This window comes from Colius striatus, chromosome Z, assembly GCF_028858725.1.
Source record: "Colius striatus isolate bColStr4 chromosome Z, bColStr4.1.hap1, whole genome shotgun sequence".
Classification (NCBI taxonomy): Eukaryota; Metazoa; Chordata; class Aves; order Coliiformes; family Coliidae; genus Colius; species Colius striatus.
In genome coordinates this window covers 37,500,485-37,515,537 of record NC_084790.1, presented here as the reverse complement: position 1 = coordinate 37,515,537, position 15,053 = coordinate 37,500,485, and the positions used below count along the sequence as shown (strand labels likewise).

The window sequence follows — 15,053 nt, the reverse complement described above, 5'->3', positions numbered from 1 at the left end:
AATGCTTAAAAAAATATCTAAGCTTTGCTGACTATCAAGACCAGACACTGGAGGAAGGTGATTAAATGCTTTGCTAAATACAGCCTTTTGCCTTCAGAAAACTGTGTCTTATTTAACTAGCAATTAAGAAAGCTTGATTGTTTACGATGCTTATTATTCTCTGCACTTAGTAGAAATGCAGAGTGCTTACTATCTAGTGCATTATTATAATCGTAATACTTAGCACAGTGTATTATAACCACAATTTAGATGCCTAAAACTAACCTAGGTTCCCTTGTCCTTCTCTAAAGGACAGTAGTTTTAAAATGTCCTTCACTTTATGACATTCAGAATTGCAATCTCCCATTAAACAATTAAAACTCTCAATATTAAAAAACACACTACAAGGGATAGTATCAGTCTTCCTAAAGTGAGGCAGGATACATGAAATCCAGACATACAAAGTCATCAGATACAAAGACCTTGCAACAGATACACAGGTCTGCTCTACCCTAACGTTTGTCAACAGATATTAATAGGGATAAGAGAAGTCTGAACAAAATTCTGCACCATTAGGCAATAAATATGGGGTTTTTTAAAACAAAACATATAATTGTCCATTTAACACTGTTGAAAAATAAAAGCTGTACAAAACACTACTGTGAGATACTATACATACTTAAAAAGGTACATAATTCAAGTAGACTACAAAATACGTTTTCTAATATTCCCAGATTGTGAACGAAATTGGAGCTTGTGTGAACAAAGAAATAAACTAAATTGGACTATTCTACATTACTTACTCTAAGCAAAAGAGTGAACTTTATTATGCTTGTAACAAAAGGAGTAATTTTTTTAGATCTTAACCAGAAAAAATAAAAAGGAGTCTAAGAAATTGTATTATTTTATTTATATACTTAAAATAATTGAACACTGGCATGACCCAGCGTTTGTGAAGTCACAGCAATTAAAAACATTTGGCAACATAATGAATTCACTAGAGTTCTATTTATAATGAAATACTTCTCATTTAAATCATGAAGCTAAATAACTGACATAGAAAGTTCTTTGCACAATATAATTAATTCCTCATAACAAAGTTCCTATGTATGTCTAAAATCCAGCATAATACAATGTCCTCAGTTTGTGTGGATCTGCTTTTTGCTTGGTAACAGGGGAAGGGGGCTGCAGTGCTAGTCACTGTAAACAGTTCACAAAACATTGCCTCTGAGGTAGACCCACCTCCAGCCTAGTTGGGCCAATCTGGTGCCTCTGCCATCACTACTTAAGAAGGGAAACCTGCCGTGGAAGAGGAGGTAAAGAGACACGGGATCTGAGTTCCTGTGTGACCTACTCAAGGTGGCCCTGCTCTGGCAGGGGGGCTGGACTGGATGACCTTTCAAGGTTCCTTCCAATCCTTAAGATTCTGTGATTAGGGCTCTGAGCCCTGAGGTGAAGAGTGAGGGATGGGTGGGGAGAAGGTGGTCTTAAAGGGCTAGTTGTACTATTCATCATTATATTACTTTGTGGTGTTTTCTGTTTCTCGTGTTTTCTGTTTGTTATGGTTTTGGTTGGTGGCAGATTAAACTAATTTCCATTTTCCTCCCCAAGTTGAGAAGTCTTGTCTGCTTTGTCTGGGACCATCAGTGGCAACTGCTCCCTCCCTGCCCTTAGGGCCTTCCAAAGGCCCTTGGTACTTACGGCTTATCATCTTCCTTTGTTCCTAGATGGGCCTCGAATGTGACGTATAACAATCCCTTTTTACACTACAGTAAGCTTTATGAAGTAATTTTTGCTTTCAAATTTTGATCCACTACCCAAAACAAAGAAATAAATGCTGCACTTTGCTTCAAAAGTTCTAAACCTATTATTTACCCAACATTTTTTAAATTTTACGTTTTTTCCACTCTGGCTTGTCTGTTTCATCATCTTCTGGTTCCACTTCTGCAAAAACTGTTTTTGGCTGTGTTCTAGAAAATAGAAAAATATTAAAATAATGGTCAGACTACAATTCTTTATCAGCAACTACATTACACATGCACTAGAAAAAAATGACATCCTTTCTATACTTGAAAGAACAGCATGCCCTTGCCCTTTCTTCATTTTCAACATAAACCTATCTACCAACCTTCTAAGAGCTGAAAAAACTTGCAGCTCACAGGCAAAGAACAAGCATAACAAACACATATCTTTTGCAAGTATTATTTTCTCATCAGCTCACAATGTGTATTCTATGAATAAAATTAATATAGAAGAGAGGAACAAATCAATTTAATACAGTGCTAGAAAAACTGAGCCATGAGTCTTTTAATTCTATGTTTTTAATAAAAGGAACCTCCTTTTTGATACAGTGTTGTATGACAGCAGCCAGCAAGCGAAAACAGAACAGCTAAGCCAGGTTTTCCGGCTTAGTCTATGCATAAAAAAACCCCATTTTTTTCTCCACAGACTTTATCCAGAACTACCGTAACATAAAAAACCTGGTGATCTTCATGTGAGAACATGGTGTACCCTATAGTCAAGATTGATGGTATCTATTCCTCTACTGTTTACTTGTATTTTAAATAAACTTCACAAAAATAACTATTGATTACTTTTAAAATGAACAAGGTGTCAAGTAGCATTTCAATAAACTGTTTGGACACTCAGATACCCAATCACTGCATGGTCCCCCTTTCCAACCTCATTCTCAGCACGATCATTGTGGAGATGAAACTACTAGATTTCTGATGCTAGCTGTGCTTGACTTCTCATTACAACAGACACGAAAAAGTATAAAACACGGCCAAGGCAGTCATCATCTCATTAACATATTAACTAACATTTTTGCAGCAGTCTGAAGATGTCAAGCACTAACAACTGTTATTTGGCAGACTCCTCAAAATGCATAAACCTTAGCAAAATTGTGTCTGCCTTACTAAATACAATGGAAATAATCAAATGTTATTGAATAATTGACTTCCAAAGCGTAATAGCAAGCCATCAGCTATAAATGAGTAGGATGCTCCACTTGTTAAATATGTGGCACAAAATAGATTTAAAGTCACTGAAAGCAGTCAAAGACAACTTTTCTTATGTATAGGAACTTTTTCTATAGCCCTGCCTTCTCCTCCATCCTCCAAACTTGCCATGGAAGTAAGGAGTATACTAAGAGGTTTCAGAGATGGGCCTATTGCAGGACTCCATCAGCCCACAGTCTCCAGGTGCAGATTAAAATGAAATTTCAAATTTAAAAAAATTTCATCAGGCAATAGTTGCAGAAACTCTACTTAACCGATCACTGAAGGTGGAGTTAAAAAAAAAAAATGAACATCCAATCCAAAACAGACACCATGGATGAAGGCTTTAGCCTTTCCTTTAGGAAAACCTGATCCAGCCTACTGGATTTTGTTAGTTGTTGGAGAGGTGGAAGCTATGAAATATTATTCTTTTTTTCAAAACATATTGATGAAAGTTTGTTTAGCCTATTTTAATAACGTACTTTACTTTTATGACAACAGAGGAAAGGTATCTAAATGCCACACTAGATTGCATCAGGTCACACATAATTAAGTGTAAACCTATAATTTCTGACTACAGAATCTGTAACTGTTGTAATTTTGATTGGAAACTTCCAACCAAGAAGAATGACTTTTTGAAACTTTTTTGAAACTTTTTGAAAATTTGTGAAACAAGAAGCAGAACCTACATATGTTCTACATACATTCCAGAATGTGATCAGTACAGACATGTTACAGACCTCAGCTAATTTAAGTGTGCTACCAAGTACAGTATAAATGAGGGGAGGTAGGGAAGAAACTGTAAAATAATCTAGCAGTAACCAGCTAAAACAAAAGCATACAGAGGAAATCAAGCCTGCTTGCTGTCTCACTCTGAAGCTATCGTGAAATGGCTGTAGCCTCAGGTCAGATAAAATGTAAACTGTTCCACCTTCACAAGCTACACAGCAGTAATTCAGGCACCTTGGGTGATTCATATCCTTGATAATTTTAAAGACATAAGCCTAGAAAATAGTTTTTGTTATAGCATTTTCAGCGGGGATCATTTAATTTGAACATAAACTGTTCTGCTTAGTAACTGCAATAGAGATTGGTATTGTAGAAGGAGTCTGCAGCATGATTAATATTTACAGAAAAATTATCAAAACAGGTTTGCTACTTCAAAATATTTTCCAGTTCTGAGGGCTAATATGTGGAAAGCTGTGTTCTTTTTCACTATGAACTGTCTCGATTTTATTTATTCTTGTCATTGGGGCTTGATTTCAGTTTGTTAGGGATATGCTTGGCAGATTCCATGGGAGACTGCCATGAAGGGCAAAGGGTCTTAGGAGAGCTGGTTGATATTTGAGGACAACCTCCTCAAAACACATTCCATCCCCTGTGCAGAAAGCGCAGTCTGACAGAGGCCTAGTATGGATGTGCAAGGATCTTCTGAGACAAACTGAACCCCAAAAAGGAAGAACACAGGCAGACAAAGCAGTGACAGCCTTAGCCAAGAGGAACAGAGGCATTCTGTGAACATGTAGGAATGGAGTTAGGAAAGCCGAAGCTCAGTTGTAGTAGAAACTGGGGGGGGGGGGGGAGTGGAAGGCAGCACAAAGGGCTTCTACAGCTAAACTAACAGCCAAAGCAATACAAAGGAAAATGTGCTCAGTGGGGCAGCACAGGACATGGAAAATAAACTTGGGTAAGGTTTTTTTTGCTCCATTTCCCTTGATAAGGTTTATCCTCGGGTCTCCAAGGTGCCTCCACTACCAGCGGAGTTTTTGGGAGAGAGTGAGACATTACCAACAGAAGATGGAAGGTAGGGAGTAACTTTAACTCAGTAGATATCAACAAGCACATGAGATCAGATGAGACGGATCCAAAGGTACTGAAAGAGCTAGCCAATGTCACTGCAAGGCTACTCTGTCATTTTTGAGAGGTCATGGTGATTGGAAGAGGTTCTCAAAAACTAGAAAAGGTAAATATTATTATCTTTATGAAGAGTAGAAGGAGATTTTGGGGAATTAAAAGATGGTCTATCTAACCTCAGTCCCTCGGAAAGTTACGGAACAAATCCCCATGGAAGGCATTTCCATGCACATGAAAGTCAAGAAGGTGACAGGGAATTGGAAGGATGGATTTAGGAAGGGCACACTATGCCTAGCAACCAGACTGCTGGAACAGGCTGCCCAGAGAGGTGCTGTGGAATCTCCAGCCCTGAGGATATTAAAACTTGGCTGTACAAGTCCCTGTATAACCTGAACACAATTCAAGCTGAGTAACCTAGTCTAAGTGAATATGCTTCAAGGAATAGATTGGACTAGATGACTTCCAGAGGCCACTTCCTATCTAAATTATTCTACAATCCCATGTTTCCACATGACTGCCAGCTGAAACCGGTATCTCATACCCTGACAAATGCATTCCTATTGTGTGTTACACTAACAGGCTGCAAACAAAACAGGAAAACATAGTAACATGATTTATTTATACTGCATTCTTCTCTTTATTTTGGTGGTTTTCAACATCTTCAGATTTGCAACCCCTAAAAATATTTCCAGGGGCCATGCAGATTGTTTTAGAATCACAATCCCTCTGGTAACAGCTTGTTTTCCTTAGTTACCTTTCACAGTTACAATAAAAGTAGCTCATTGACATCTGAAGTTCGTAAGATTAGCAGCTAAAAAAAATACTTCCACAACAAACCAGCTGGAAATGACAATTATCTATCACAGTGTGACTCATGTCACAGTAACTTTTGGAATTTGTGTTTATGTTGTACTGAAACCAAAAAAAACCAAAAAAACCCCGACTTTCAAGCATGCTTGGAAACCAGAAAAATGTCATAAAGACAACTTCCAGACTGAAAAGTGAAGCATCAAGGCCTTTTGTATTCTTTACCCCACCAATCAGCCTGAATCTCCAATGAATCTCAGGGGCTTCCCTCTTAAAATTACCAATTTTCAAGAAAGATTTAGTTTAAATATACCAACATGTGTCAACAGAATCACTGCTGTAAAAAATGCTGTTCTGCCATGCTTCTTTAACTAAAGGCAGTTGAGCCACTGCATGACCAACACCTTACACACTGGTAGTGCCATTGGGACAAAGATTAGTGAACACCAGGAACAGCTAAGGCTGTGGCTTCAAGATACTCCCTTTTGCCTGTGGCAAGTAGCAATGACAAAGACAGAACAAAAGAAGCAACATCACTGAACTGAAAAGTATTTCCTAAGAATCTTCCTCTACCTTGGTGAGGAGAGAAATTTCACCCTCACCTTTCCTATAGTGCAGAAAAGAGCCCAGTTAGGCCCTCAGCTACAATGCTCAGTAATTGCTGCTGATTCTTCAGAAAGACATCTGTAGTCATCATGGTATCTCTGAACAGCTGTGTTAAAACAAACAGCTCACAAAGAATGTAATTTTCAAACATTTACAACTGATGCCTCAAGTTCCTTTCCTGTAGTTCTGTACTTGAAATCTCCAATCTGTCCTCCTTTCCTTTCACTCCGCTAGAATGACTCTTGCTAAGGTCTCTAACAAGCTTTTTCCAGAAAAAGCTCAAAACCTTTCCTTTATCTTGATCCATTATGACTTTGCTGCTCTGTTATTCACACCAGGCTTCTGTGAGATGTCATCTCCTGACTCAGTATGGACTTTTCATCCCCAGTATTCTTTTCAGCTGCATCTGTTCTTTCATCAATCCTTTTACCTCTTAAATACTTCCCCTACCTTTTCTGGCTCAAATTTTAGGAGAAACAGAAAGGTTCCACCTCTAGCACATGAGCTCTCAAACAATTAAAACCCCCAATATTTATCATATTCATGACAACAACTGTTACAGAATAAGGCTTTCAAACATTCCTTCTTTGGTACCATGGATGATACCTGTATAACACATTGATTCGATGTACAACATCAAATGTCGTACTTATTAATCACCCAGTCTAAGCCAGGCTGGGTCTCTGACAATTCCAAGCTGTCTTGGAACAGCTATTCAGTTACCTTTGTGAACACATGAAAAACAAGTGTCACCAGTAGAAGAAGCTATGATTCTTAATCTATTTGGAGTTTCTGGAAAGAGGTGGTGATTGTTTCACTAAAGACATAAGTACTAATAAAGAAAGAATAGTCAATGAAGTGCTAATGAACGTAGAACCTATGAGATAAAGCATGGGGCTGCAAACAAGAAAATATAGTTTGTCTGTAGACTGATCTGTGTAGACTATTTAATCTCTTCAAAATCTTTTCCCTATGCATTTTGAAAGCATTACCTATACTACAGAGATTGTTTTGTGTAAGAATAATGAAATATGAAAAATTTTAGTAGGTTTTAAAGTGTCGGTTTCTGTTCATTTAGTATTTATTTTAGAACTACCTTGAATTTATTTATTTATTGGTTTTAATTTAATTTATTTCTAGAAAAAAAACCTTTGGTAGAAAGCACATTGCACAATATTCATTGTAATACACATAAAAATACCACACTCCCACACAATTTAAACGGATTAAGTTCCCATCTGCAGAAGGACCAAGATTTTACTACCATGAGCTTGATAATGCCCTTTAATTTATGTTACGACAACAATAAAATAATAATAATGCACCAATAGATAAATTTTTAAAATGGAAGTCAACCTCTTGGAAACTCTTATCTTCAGAGTATTCTTGGTTTATATATTTGTGACAGCAATCCAGACAAGGCAAAGTATACCATTAAAAATATGTGTCTTCTAATTTATCACACTCCAACTGGCCTCCAGAAATGTTACTTATATTTTTGATTGTTTCCTTACTTTGCATATGCTGGAGCAACCCAGTATGGATTTTCCTCTGCTTCCTTTGCATGACGTAAGATCGCCTCTCGAGGGTTGCTATCATCTGTCTTATCCAATGCAATATTCTTGACTATATATGATGACAAAGTACCCCCGTGAGTTCCAACACGCCCACCACGACCTGTAGTGGGGAAAAAAAAAAAAACAAACAAAAAAAACAGAGGAGAAGGAATATTTTAGAGCAAAATATTTAAGAATTAAAAGATAACTGTTGTATCGTGCCTGTAACTTTGATGTAATGCAATGGAGTTATTCAACACTACGTCTAATTTAGAGCTGCATTCACAGGAAGTGTTTTACTGATTATATAACTTAAAAGTAACTCATTGGGATTACTAATTTATTCCAGACAAGCACTCCTGTCAAATACTGAAGCCTTGGACACTGCTTATACATATCCCTGACAAATATCGAAGCCTTGCAGTGTTGGACACTGCTCATACATATTCCTGACAAATACCGAAGCCTTGCAGTGTTGGACACTGCTCAAACATATTCAGTAGAGTTGCCACCCAAAGAAGTTTGAATGCAAATCCAAGCAAGTGTAGAACCCAAGCATGACAGTCCTTTTGGCATATGACTGTTTGAAATTATGCCTACATTACCTGGTCCTGCTACTGGAGGTTCAGGTTTGTGAGACTTCATGGGGTCCAGCCTGTCCTTCTCCAGCTGTTTCCTGGTGCTTCGCTGTCGTGGTTCACGGAACATTGGAAGTGCATGAGCTTTGGAGAAAAAGAAATGTTAGAAATTCCATTTTCTTTTTACGTTTTTAATTACAAAATCAGAGATTGGGATTCTTCATTGCAATTGAAAAAGTAGCAGAAGCAGCCTCCCAGCTCTTCCTTATCCAAGCAATGGATAAAGAAGTGAATAACTGGATAAGCAGCAAGAGGGCTGAGTTTTTCAGATGAAAGCAGACAGATTTCAAGAGTTCCTTCAGACAGAAGCCTTTCATCTGAAACACTACTTGCACAGTTTCTATTTCTCTGTCATTCAGTTCTCAACATTAGCCTTGTGATCAACCGGTTGCTCTTTTCTGAACTTTTCACATTTCTATGCCATTCTAACACTCTAAGAGCATTATAAAACCCTAGATGCATTCTTGTATCTGTAACAGAAGGGAGTGAAGTCCCCTCAATGATCCAAAATATTTCTACATATAAAGTCACAAGCATGTTGTTTCTTCAATTATGCACTTATTCTAGGTTGAAAGAACAGCTGTAACTGAGACAATCTGCCTACATTATCAGGATTTAAAATTAAACCTGCTACAGCACTTTCAACCACAGTAATGGTTGTGGTTCATTCAGACAACAGATTTGTTAGTCACAGAGAAACACCATGTAAAGGGACATAGATCTCCTGTGGTAAGGTTTAGCTCTCATATTCAGGTATGCTGATTGCTACTGCTTCCTAAAATGTGGAAAATTGTGTTGGAATGAAAAGACTCCCCCAGAAAAAGAAAAAACAGCCAAACAAATATTAACTTCGGGGCAACAGCTCTATATTGAATAAAACACAGAAGGTAGTACCCAGGGACCTATCAGTTGGATTTTTCAGCTTATTTCCAGAAGACTGCTCAATTTATCAGACTACGCAAAGTCACAGACAAGTGTCGCAGCAGTAGATCCTTGAAAAGAAAGGTTTAGGGTTTATTTTTTACAGATTTCATGAAGTATGAAACGCCTGGGACAACTTGTTGGCAAGCAGTAAGCTTGACAGGTTTGCAAAGAGCATCTGAGGTGACTAATGCACAGGTCCAAGCTTCTGCCATTTGTAGAATCAAAGCTGCCCAGGGGAAACCTAAACTGAATGGGTATTCCTATGTTTTAAAAGTAACACTTAATCCCTGAAAACAACTCCTGCATTTTAAATAGCCACTACAGGCAATCTTGAGATTAAATAGCAGTCAGAAGTCCAAATGGGAAAGAAAAAAAAGTGAGAAAAAAAGAAAGTGAAGAAGGAAAAAAAGTTTGGTTCACTTTGCAAAAGGACTTCTGAAATCTTCAGCTCTCTCCAGTTCTACTTGTAAGCTTAAAAGACCAACATCCAACCTCTAAAAAGTTTCTAAAATATTCCACAAACTTAAAAATTAGAAAAGCAAATCCTTACAACATTTTCCTGCATTGCTTTATATGGAAGTACGTTTGTTTAGTATCAAAAGGGTGTGAAAGAAATAGTTAAAGAGCTAAAACTCAGTGATAAAATTCCAACACTTTGCATAATTGGGACCTAAATCTTTAAATGCCAAGTTCCACTGGATTTTAAGCAGCAAGTTCTAGAAAAAAAAAAAAACACAAAAGCTCTTTACAGGATAAACAGTAACAACAGTGCACAAGACGTATTTACTTTATTACCCAATGCTAACCAAAAACTGCGACTGCACACCTGCAGCAGTAGGTAGGAGACAGCTGTGACTGGAAAGTACCTGAGAACTGAAGTGCCTTGATATGGGCCTGATTGCCAAAACTGCCCAGAGGCTTTCTTATTCTGAACTATCATTTCATTTATTATGCTGACAAAAAAACTACCTGGTTCCGCAGAAATTATTTTAGCTATTTCTAAGACCAAGATTGCTGGAAAACAGAGCTGAATCCAAACATGGTGGAACAAGAATAGGATGAAGAGACTATTCTTATTTCCCACAAGAAAATACTACACATGTAAATGCTAATAGCAGGGCCAAAATCTCCAAGTGGATCCCTTTGTCTCCTTCTAAAATTCATCCAACTCTAGGCAAGTTCTAAGTTTCAAAAAACAACACAGTATTTGTTCAAGACCTCTCTCTAAAGTCTCTGACTTTGCCACTAGCACTCTTAGTATTCCCAAGTGGCAAAACACTTCATAAACCCATCTACACTCACAAATGTAGCTATGTAAATCTGAAGATTTGAGAAAGCTCAACAATTTTGGAGGCTTAGTTCATTTGTTTGGTTTGTTTTTTCAGACGGTTGTTTTGGGCTTTCAGGTGCATCAGAATTTAGAAGACAATCATTATCAACAATTTTACAGAATGTTTCTGGTTGCAGAAGGCTAGGAAAAAAAATTATGTGGTGCACTAACAACTCACATTAATGATCAATATTTAATGAAAGACTGCAACTTTCTGGAGGAGAAAATACATAATTGATACAGAAATTATTTCAAACTTGAGAAAAAAGTTAAGGATGCTGCTATAAATATAGGTTTAATTTCCTTACGTGTTATAATGTAATCCTGTGTAAGAGTTTCCGCTTGTCTCTCTTTTCGTTTTGTTTTGACCACGCATAATTTTGCTCCCCTAGGAGGAAACATAGAGCAATTCAGTTGGCCTGTTTATATCAAACAGAAACAATTTTTATCTAAGGCACAGTCTCAACAAAATTATATAGCACTTTAAATATTCATGAATATCTGTGTCTCTGCCTGTCCATGCACATGTGAAGAAGACTAGAGAGATTAGTGTTTCTGTTATAGAGCAGTTTATGTGACATGCGGAAATAAGGGTGGATTCATTTCACACTTCATTTGTCCACAGTACTTGTAGTGTGTACACTGAAAGTACTTCTCTCCAAAGATGGTCAACGGTCTGCTCCTCATACTCTTCCTAAGCAGCAGAGGTGGCATTTATCTAACCAGAGGTGTCTGTAACTCCAGCTGGAAAGATTGTGTAAGTCTGGTAACAGCAAGACTGATTTAAACTGCTGGTGTTTTCCTCCTCTTGATAAATACCAGGAAACAGACTGGGCACAAAACTGAGCTAAGGCTCTAGTGGTCTCTGCCTAGGAGCCTTAGGCTGCAGTCTGGACAGAGGTTCAAACAACGATGACTAAGTACTTTGTTCTCTAAATTAATAAAGACCAGAAAAACAAAACTTATTTCTGATAGTCTTGTAAACAGAGTTTAGCCTCACATCTAAACATCCATGTAAGTATCCAGAAATTTTGAACTGTAACACAGCATGCTTTTAGATTACTAGTGAAATAAAGTTGAACTCATAAAGGGGAAGAACATCTTATTCATGTCCCTTGGTATAGATGAAGTCAACATTGTTATTAAATAAGTAAGATTCTGCAAACAAATGTTAGTAAGTCATTATTTCTAATTCCTTAATATAATCACAGAACCAGAAAATCAGGCTAAATTTGAGAAAAAGGAAAAATGTGCTTGACATTATTCATGATTACATACCTCTGGCTTTTGACAGGATCATAGTACACTTTGGCCAAACCATTTCCTGTGCCAACCATGATCTGGTTCAGCTTGGGATGCCAAAGGCAACGTACAACACTCTGAAATAAAGCAATATATTGTTAGTTGGTCATTTATCTAGATCTTAGAATTAATATTCATATTGGCAAAAAAGGCATCAAAGTCACCTGTAGTGGGAACAAGCTTAAGCACATGAATGAATACATGAATATGTGAATGACTAAAAGTGCTTCTCCAGAGCAAAATATAATGTGAATGAAGTGACAACACATGGATGTAGCGGGCACACACGAAAACACAAACTGGTGTCAGTGTGATAACTAGTGGGTTCCACAGTCTAACTGCTCGATGATGTTCATAAGCATAATGGAAGGTTAAAGGGGAATTTGAAAGAAGACAATTAAATGCTTCAGATACAGCAACGCAGGCCTTCATGACTTCTGCATTTTTGTTTTTAGTCCTTAATTCTTCCATCCCATTCTTTATCTGTTTCTCTGTTCTTCTGACATAGTGCTGACCTTTCATATGCTGACTGCAGAAAATGGAAGAGCAGTTGTTTTTCACTCTCAGTTCTTTCTTACTCACAACATTCCAGAAGACCTTGGTATTTGAAGCCAATGTCTCACAGCTCTGTCACCCTTCTGGTAAGCAGAGAAACTAATTTTCAGACATTAACAGTATTGTTTTTTTATACACACGTGGTTTTCCATGTGACTTTGAATCTCCAGATGATTACTATATTCACTCTGATTCAGCTGCCCAGCACAGAAGCTCTGTAAGACACGAGCTTGTGACTCGAGAGAGCAAAATTAAGTGGGTATGATCTGCCACAAAGGACAACACATCTTAACACATATGCAAAACCTGTACATACATCTGACTAACTGGAAGGGAGAAAGTATCTACTTTTTAAAGGTAGTAACTCTGTCCAAGATTGAAGACAGGTCTTAACACTGCCTGTGTGACCTATGTAATAAATGTATCCAGATCTAGCAGGATGCATCATCCTGTTAGTATTTCACTGAATGATATTCATTTTTCTGTAAAACATCCTCCTTCTGTATAGATATACATAATATTATACCTCCTCATCTGCCTAGAGGTACAAGTAAACCTGGTCTGCTCATTATGAGATAACTAAAGGATAATATAGTGATATTTTTACACGTAACTCTTACATACAACATCGAATTCTAATAATGCATTACATCCATGCCACAAACACCAAAATAAGCAACACAAGTTGCTAAGAAGCTGTTTGATTTAAATAAGAGATTCTTTCACACTGTTGTGTAATGATCAAAATGTATCTCTAAAACACACAAAGTCAATGACAAGTACTGAAGGTCAAAGGTGGGTGGCCTTTTCTTTTATTAATATTTATGGCATGTGTTTAGCCAGTCTTTTTAAACTTCGTACTTAATGTGGTTCTCCACTTTCTACTGTCAAGTAAATGTGGTTTATAGCATGGTACTGGACACCTGCCAACAAAAACAAAGCCTGAGACGGTATGGCTCAGGACTGATGAGGATTGCTAAATTTCTAACTTGTCAAACATGCACAGCACACTTAAAACCACCATGGCGCGTGCTCCAGGGCAGGCAAAAGAAACTGCTATTAAATGCAGCCCTATAAATCTTCTGAAACCATAAAATGTCTCCAGAATATAATTCATTAAAAGCTAACGCATACAAGCTCTGAACCGCAAGTAATTTTATTAATCCACCAGTATATAAACCTACTTTATAAGAAATGATAAAAACTACTTATGATGATTTTCAGATTACTTTGAAATTGACAATACTTTAAAAAGACTAAAAATACTGAATTCCTGAACTAAATCCTAGTATTTTTTCACAATCTTATAATGCTAAAGTAGTAAAAATCCTAAACAACTACACAATAAGGGGATAACTGTAATCTAGGTCTTCACACTGGAAGTGAGGGAGAAAGGGGAATCTTTACAATACAAAAATAACTCCAAAAGAACATTTATCCTTTGATACACATAACTTTCCTACTGTTTACAATTAGAATAGCTCAGGTAGAAATCTTTATCACTGGAAATGCAAAACATCAAATTCCAGTTCAAAGAAGGTCCTACCTCCCAGTTCTCCAGGCAAGCATGTGTGTTAACAGCAGGGAAAATAATGTTCTCCTGGCTTGGCCTACCTATGTACACAGGTAGATACTCTTCTACTGATACTCAATCTTACACGACTACAGAATGGTTGCAGTTAGGAGCGAGCTCTGGAGATTATCTAATTCAAGCACCCTGCTTTAAGCATGGTCAGCTACTACAGATAGCTCTGAACACTGTCTGGTTTGGTTTTCCGTTATTTCTAAGGATGGAGACACTACAGTCTCTCTGGGGAACCTGTTTCAATTTATGACGACTGCTACCATAAAAAAACCCAACCAAACAAAAATTGAACCATTTCCTAGGTTTGTGCCTATTGCCTCTTGTCCTGTAACCAGGCACCACTAACCTTTGCTTTATCTTTATCATCCTCCTGTCTCCCTTCACATATTTATACTGAAGCCTTCATGTATTTATACAAGTCTCCTCTTTTCCAGGATGAACAATCACAGCTCTATAAGCCTTTCCTTCTGTGCAAGACACTCAAGCCTTTAATCACCTTTGCAGTCCTTCACTAGACTCATCCTAAATATGGAGATTTCTCCCTTGTACCAGGAGCTCCAAAGTGGACCCAGTACTACAGATGTGTCTCACCAGGGCTCTGTACTGGGGAAAAATAGCCCCTCTCAACCTGCCAGCAATGCACTTGTGTCTGATGAAAACCTCCACAGGCTGCCTGCTGCCACTTTCTTTTCCTCTGAGATGGCGAGGCGGAAGTTTGCCATTCCACAGTCACTCTTTAGGAACACCACTCCAAATTTATCTTCTTTATTGTCACTATGAAAGAGGGGATGTTATTGATACAAAGTCATTGCAGTTATTTTCAGGTAACAGATTGTCTTGTAATACTGACTTAAACTAAAAGTCAATTAAAAAATTATCTACACAATTTTAAAAACTTTTTTTTTGCCATCCAGATGA

At 37.5% G+C, this 15,053-nt stretch overlaps 1 protein-coding gene across 1 annotated transcript in view; it reads right to left on the bottom strand.

The window, feature by feature from the left end:
* Window positions 1–855: 855 nt before the first annotated feature.
* The window catches only part of WDR70 (WD repeat domain 70), a 105,563-nt gene continuing 91,365 nt past the window's right edge, over window positions 856–15,053 (bottom strand). The window contains exons 13-17 of the mRNA XM_062017890.1: window positions 11,972–12,072; window positions 11,002–11,081; window positions 8,407–8,523; window positions 7,760–7,922; window positions 856–1,949 (exon numbers count right to left, since the gene is read on the bottom strand). Coding sequence (XP_061873874.1) covers window positions 1,865–1,949; window positions 7,760–7,922; window positions 8,407–8,523; window positions 11,002–11,081; window positions 11,972–12,072 — 546 coding nt within the window. The 3' untranslated portion in view covers window positions 856–1,864. The remainder of the gene's footprint in view (window positions 1,950–7,759; window positions 7,923–8,406; window positions 8,524–11,001; window positions 11,082–11,971; window positions 12,073–15,053) is intronic.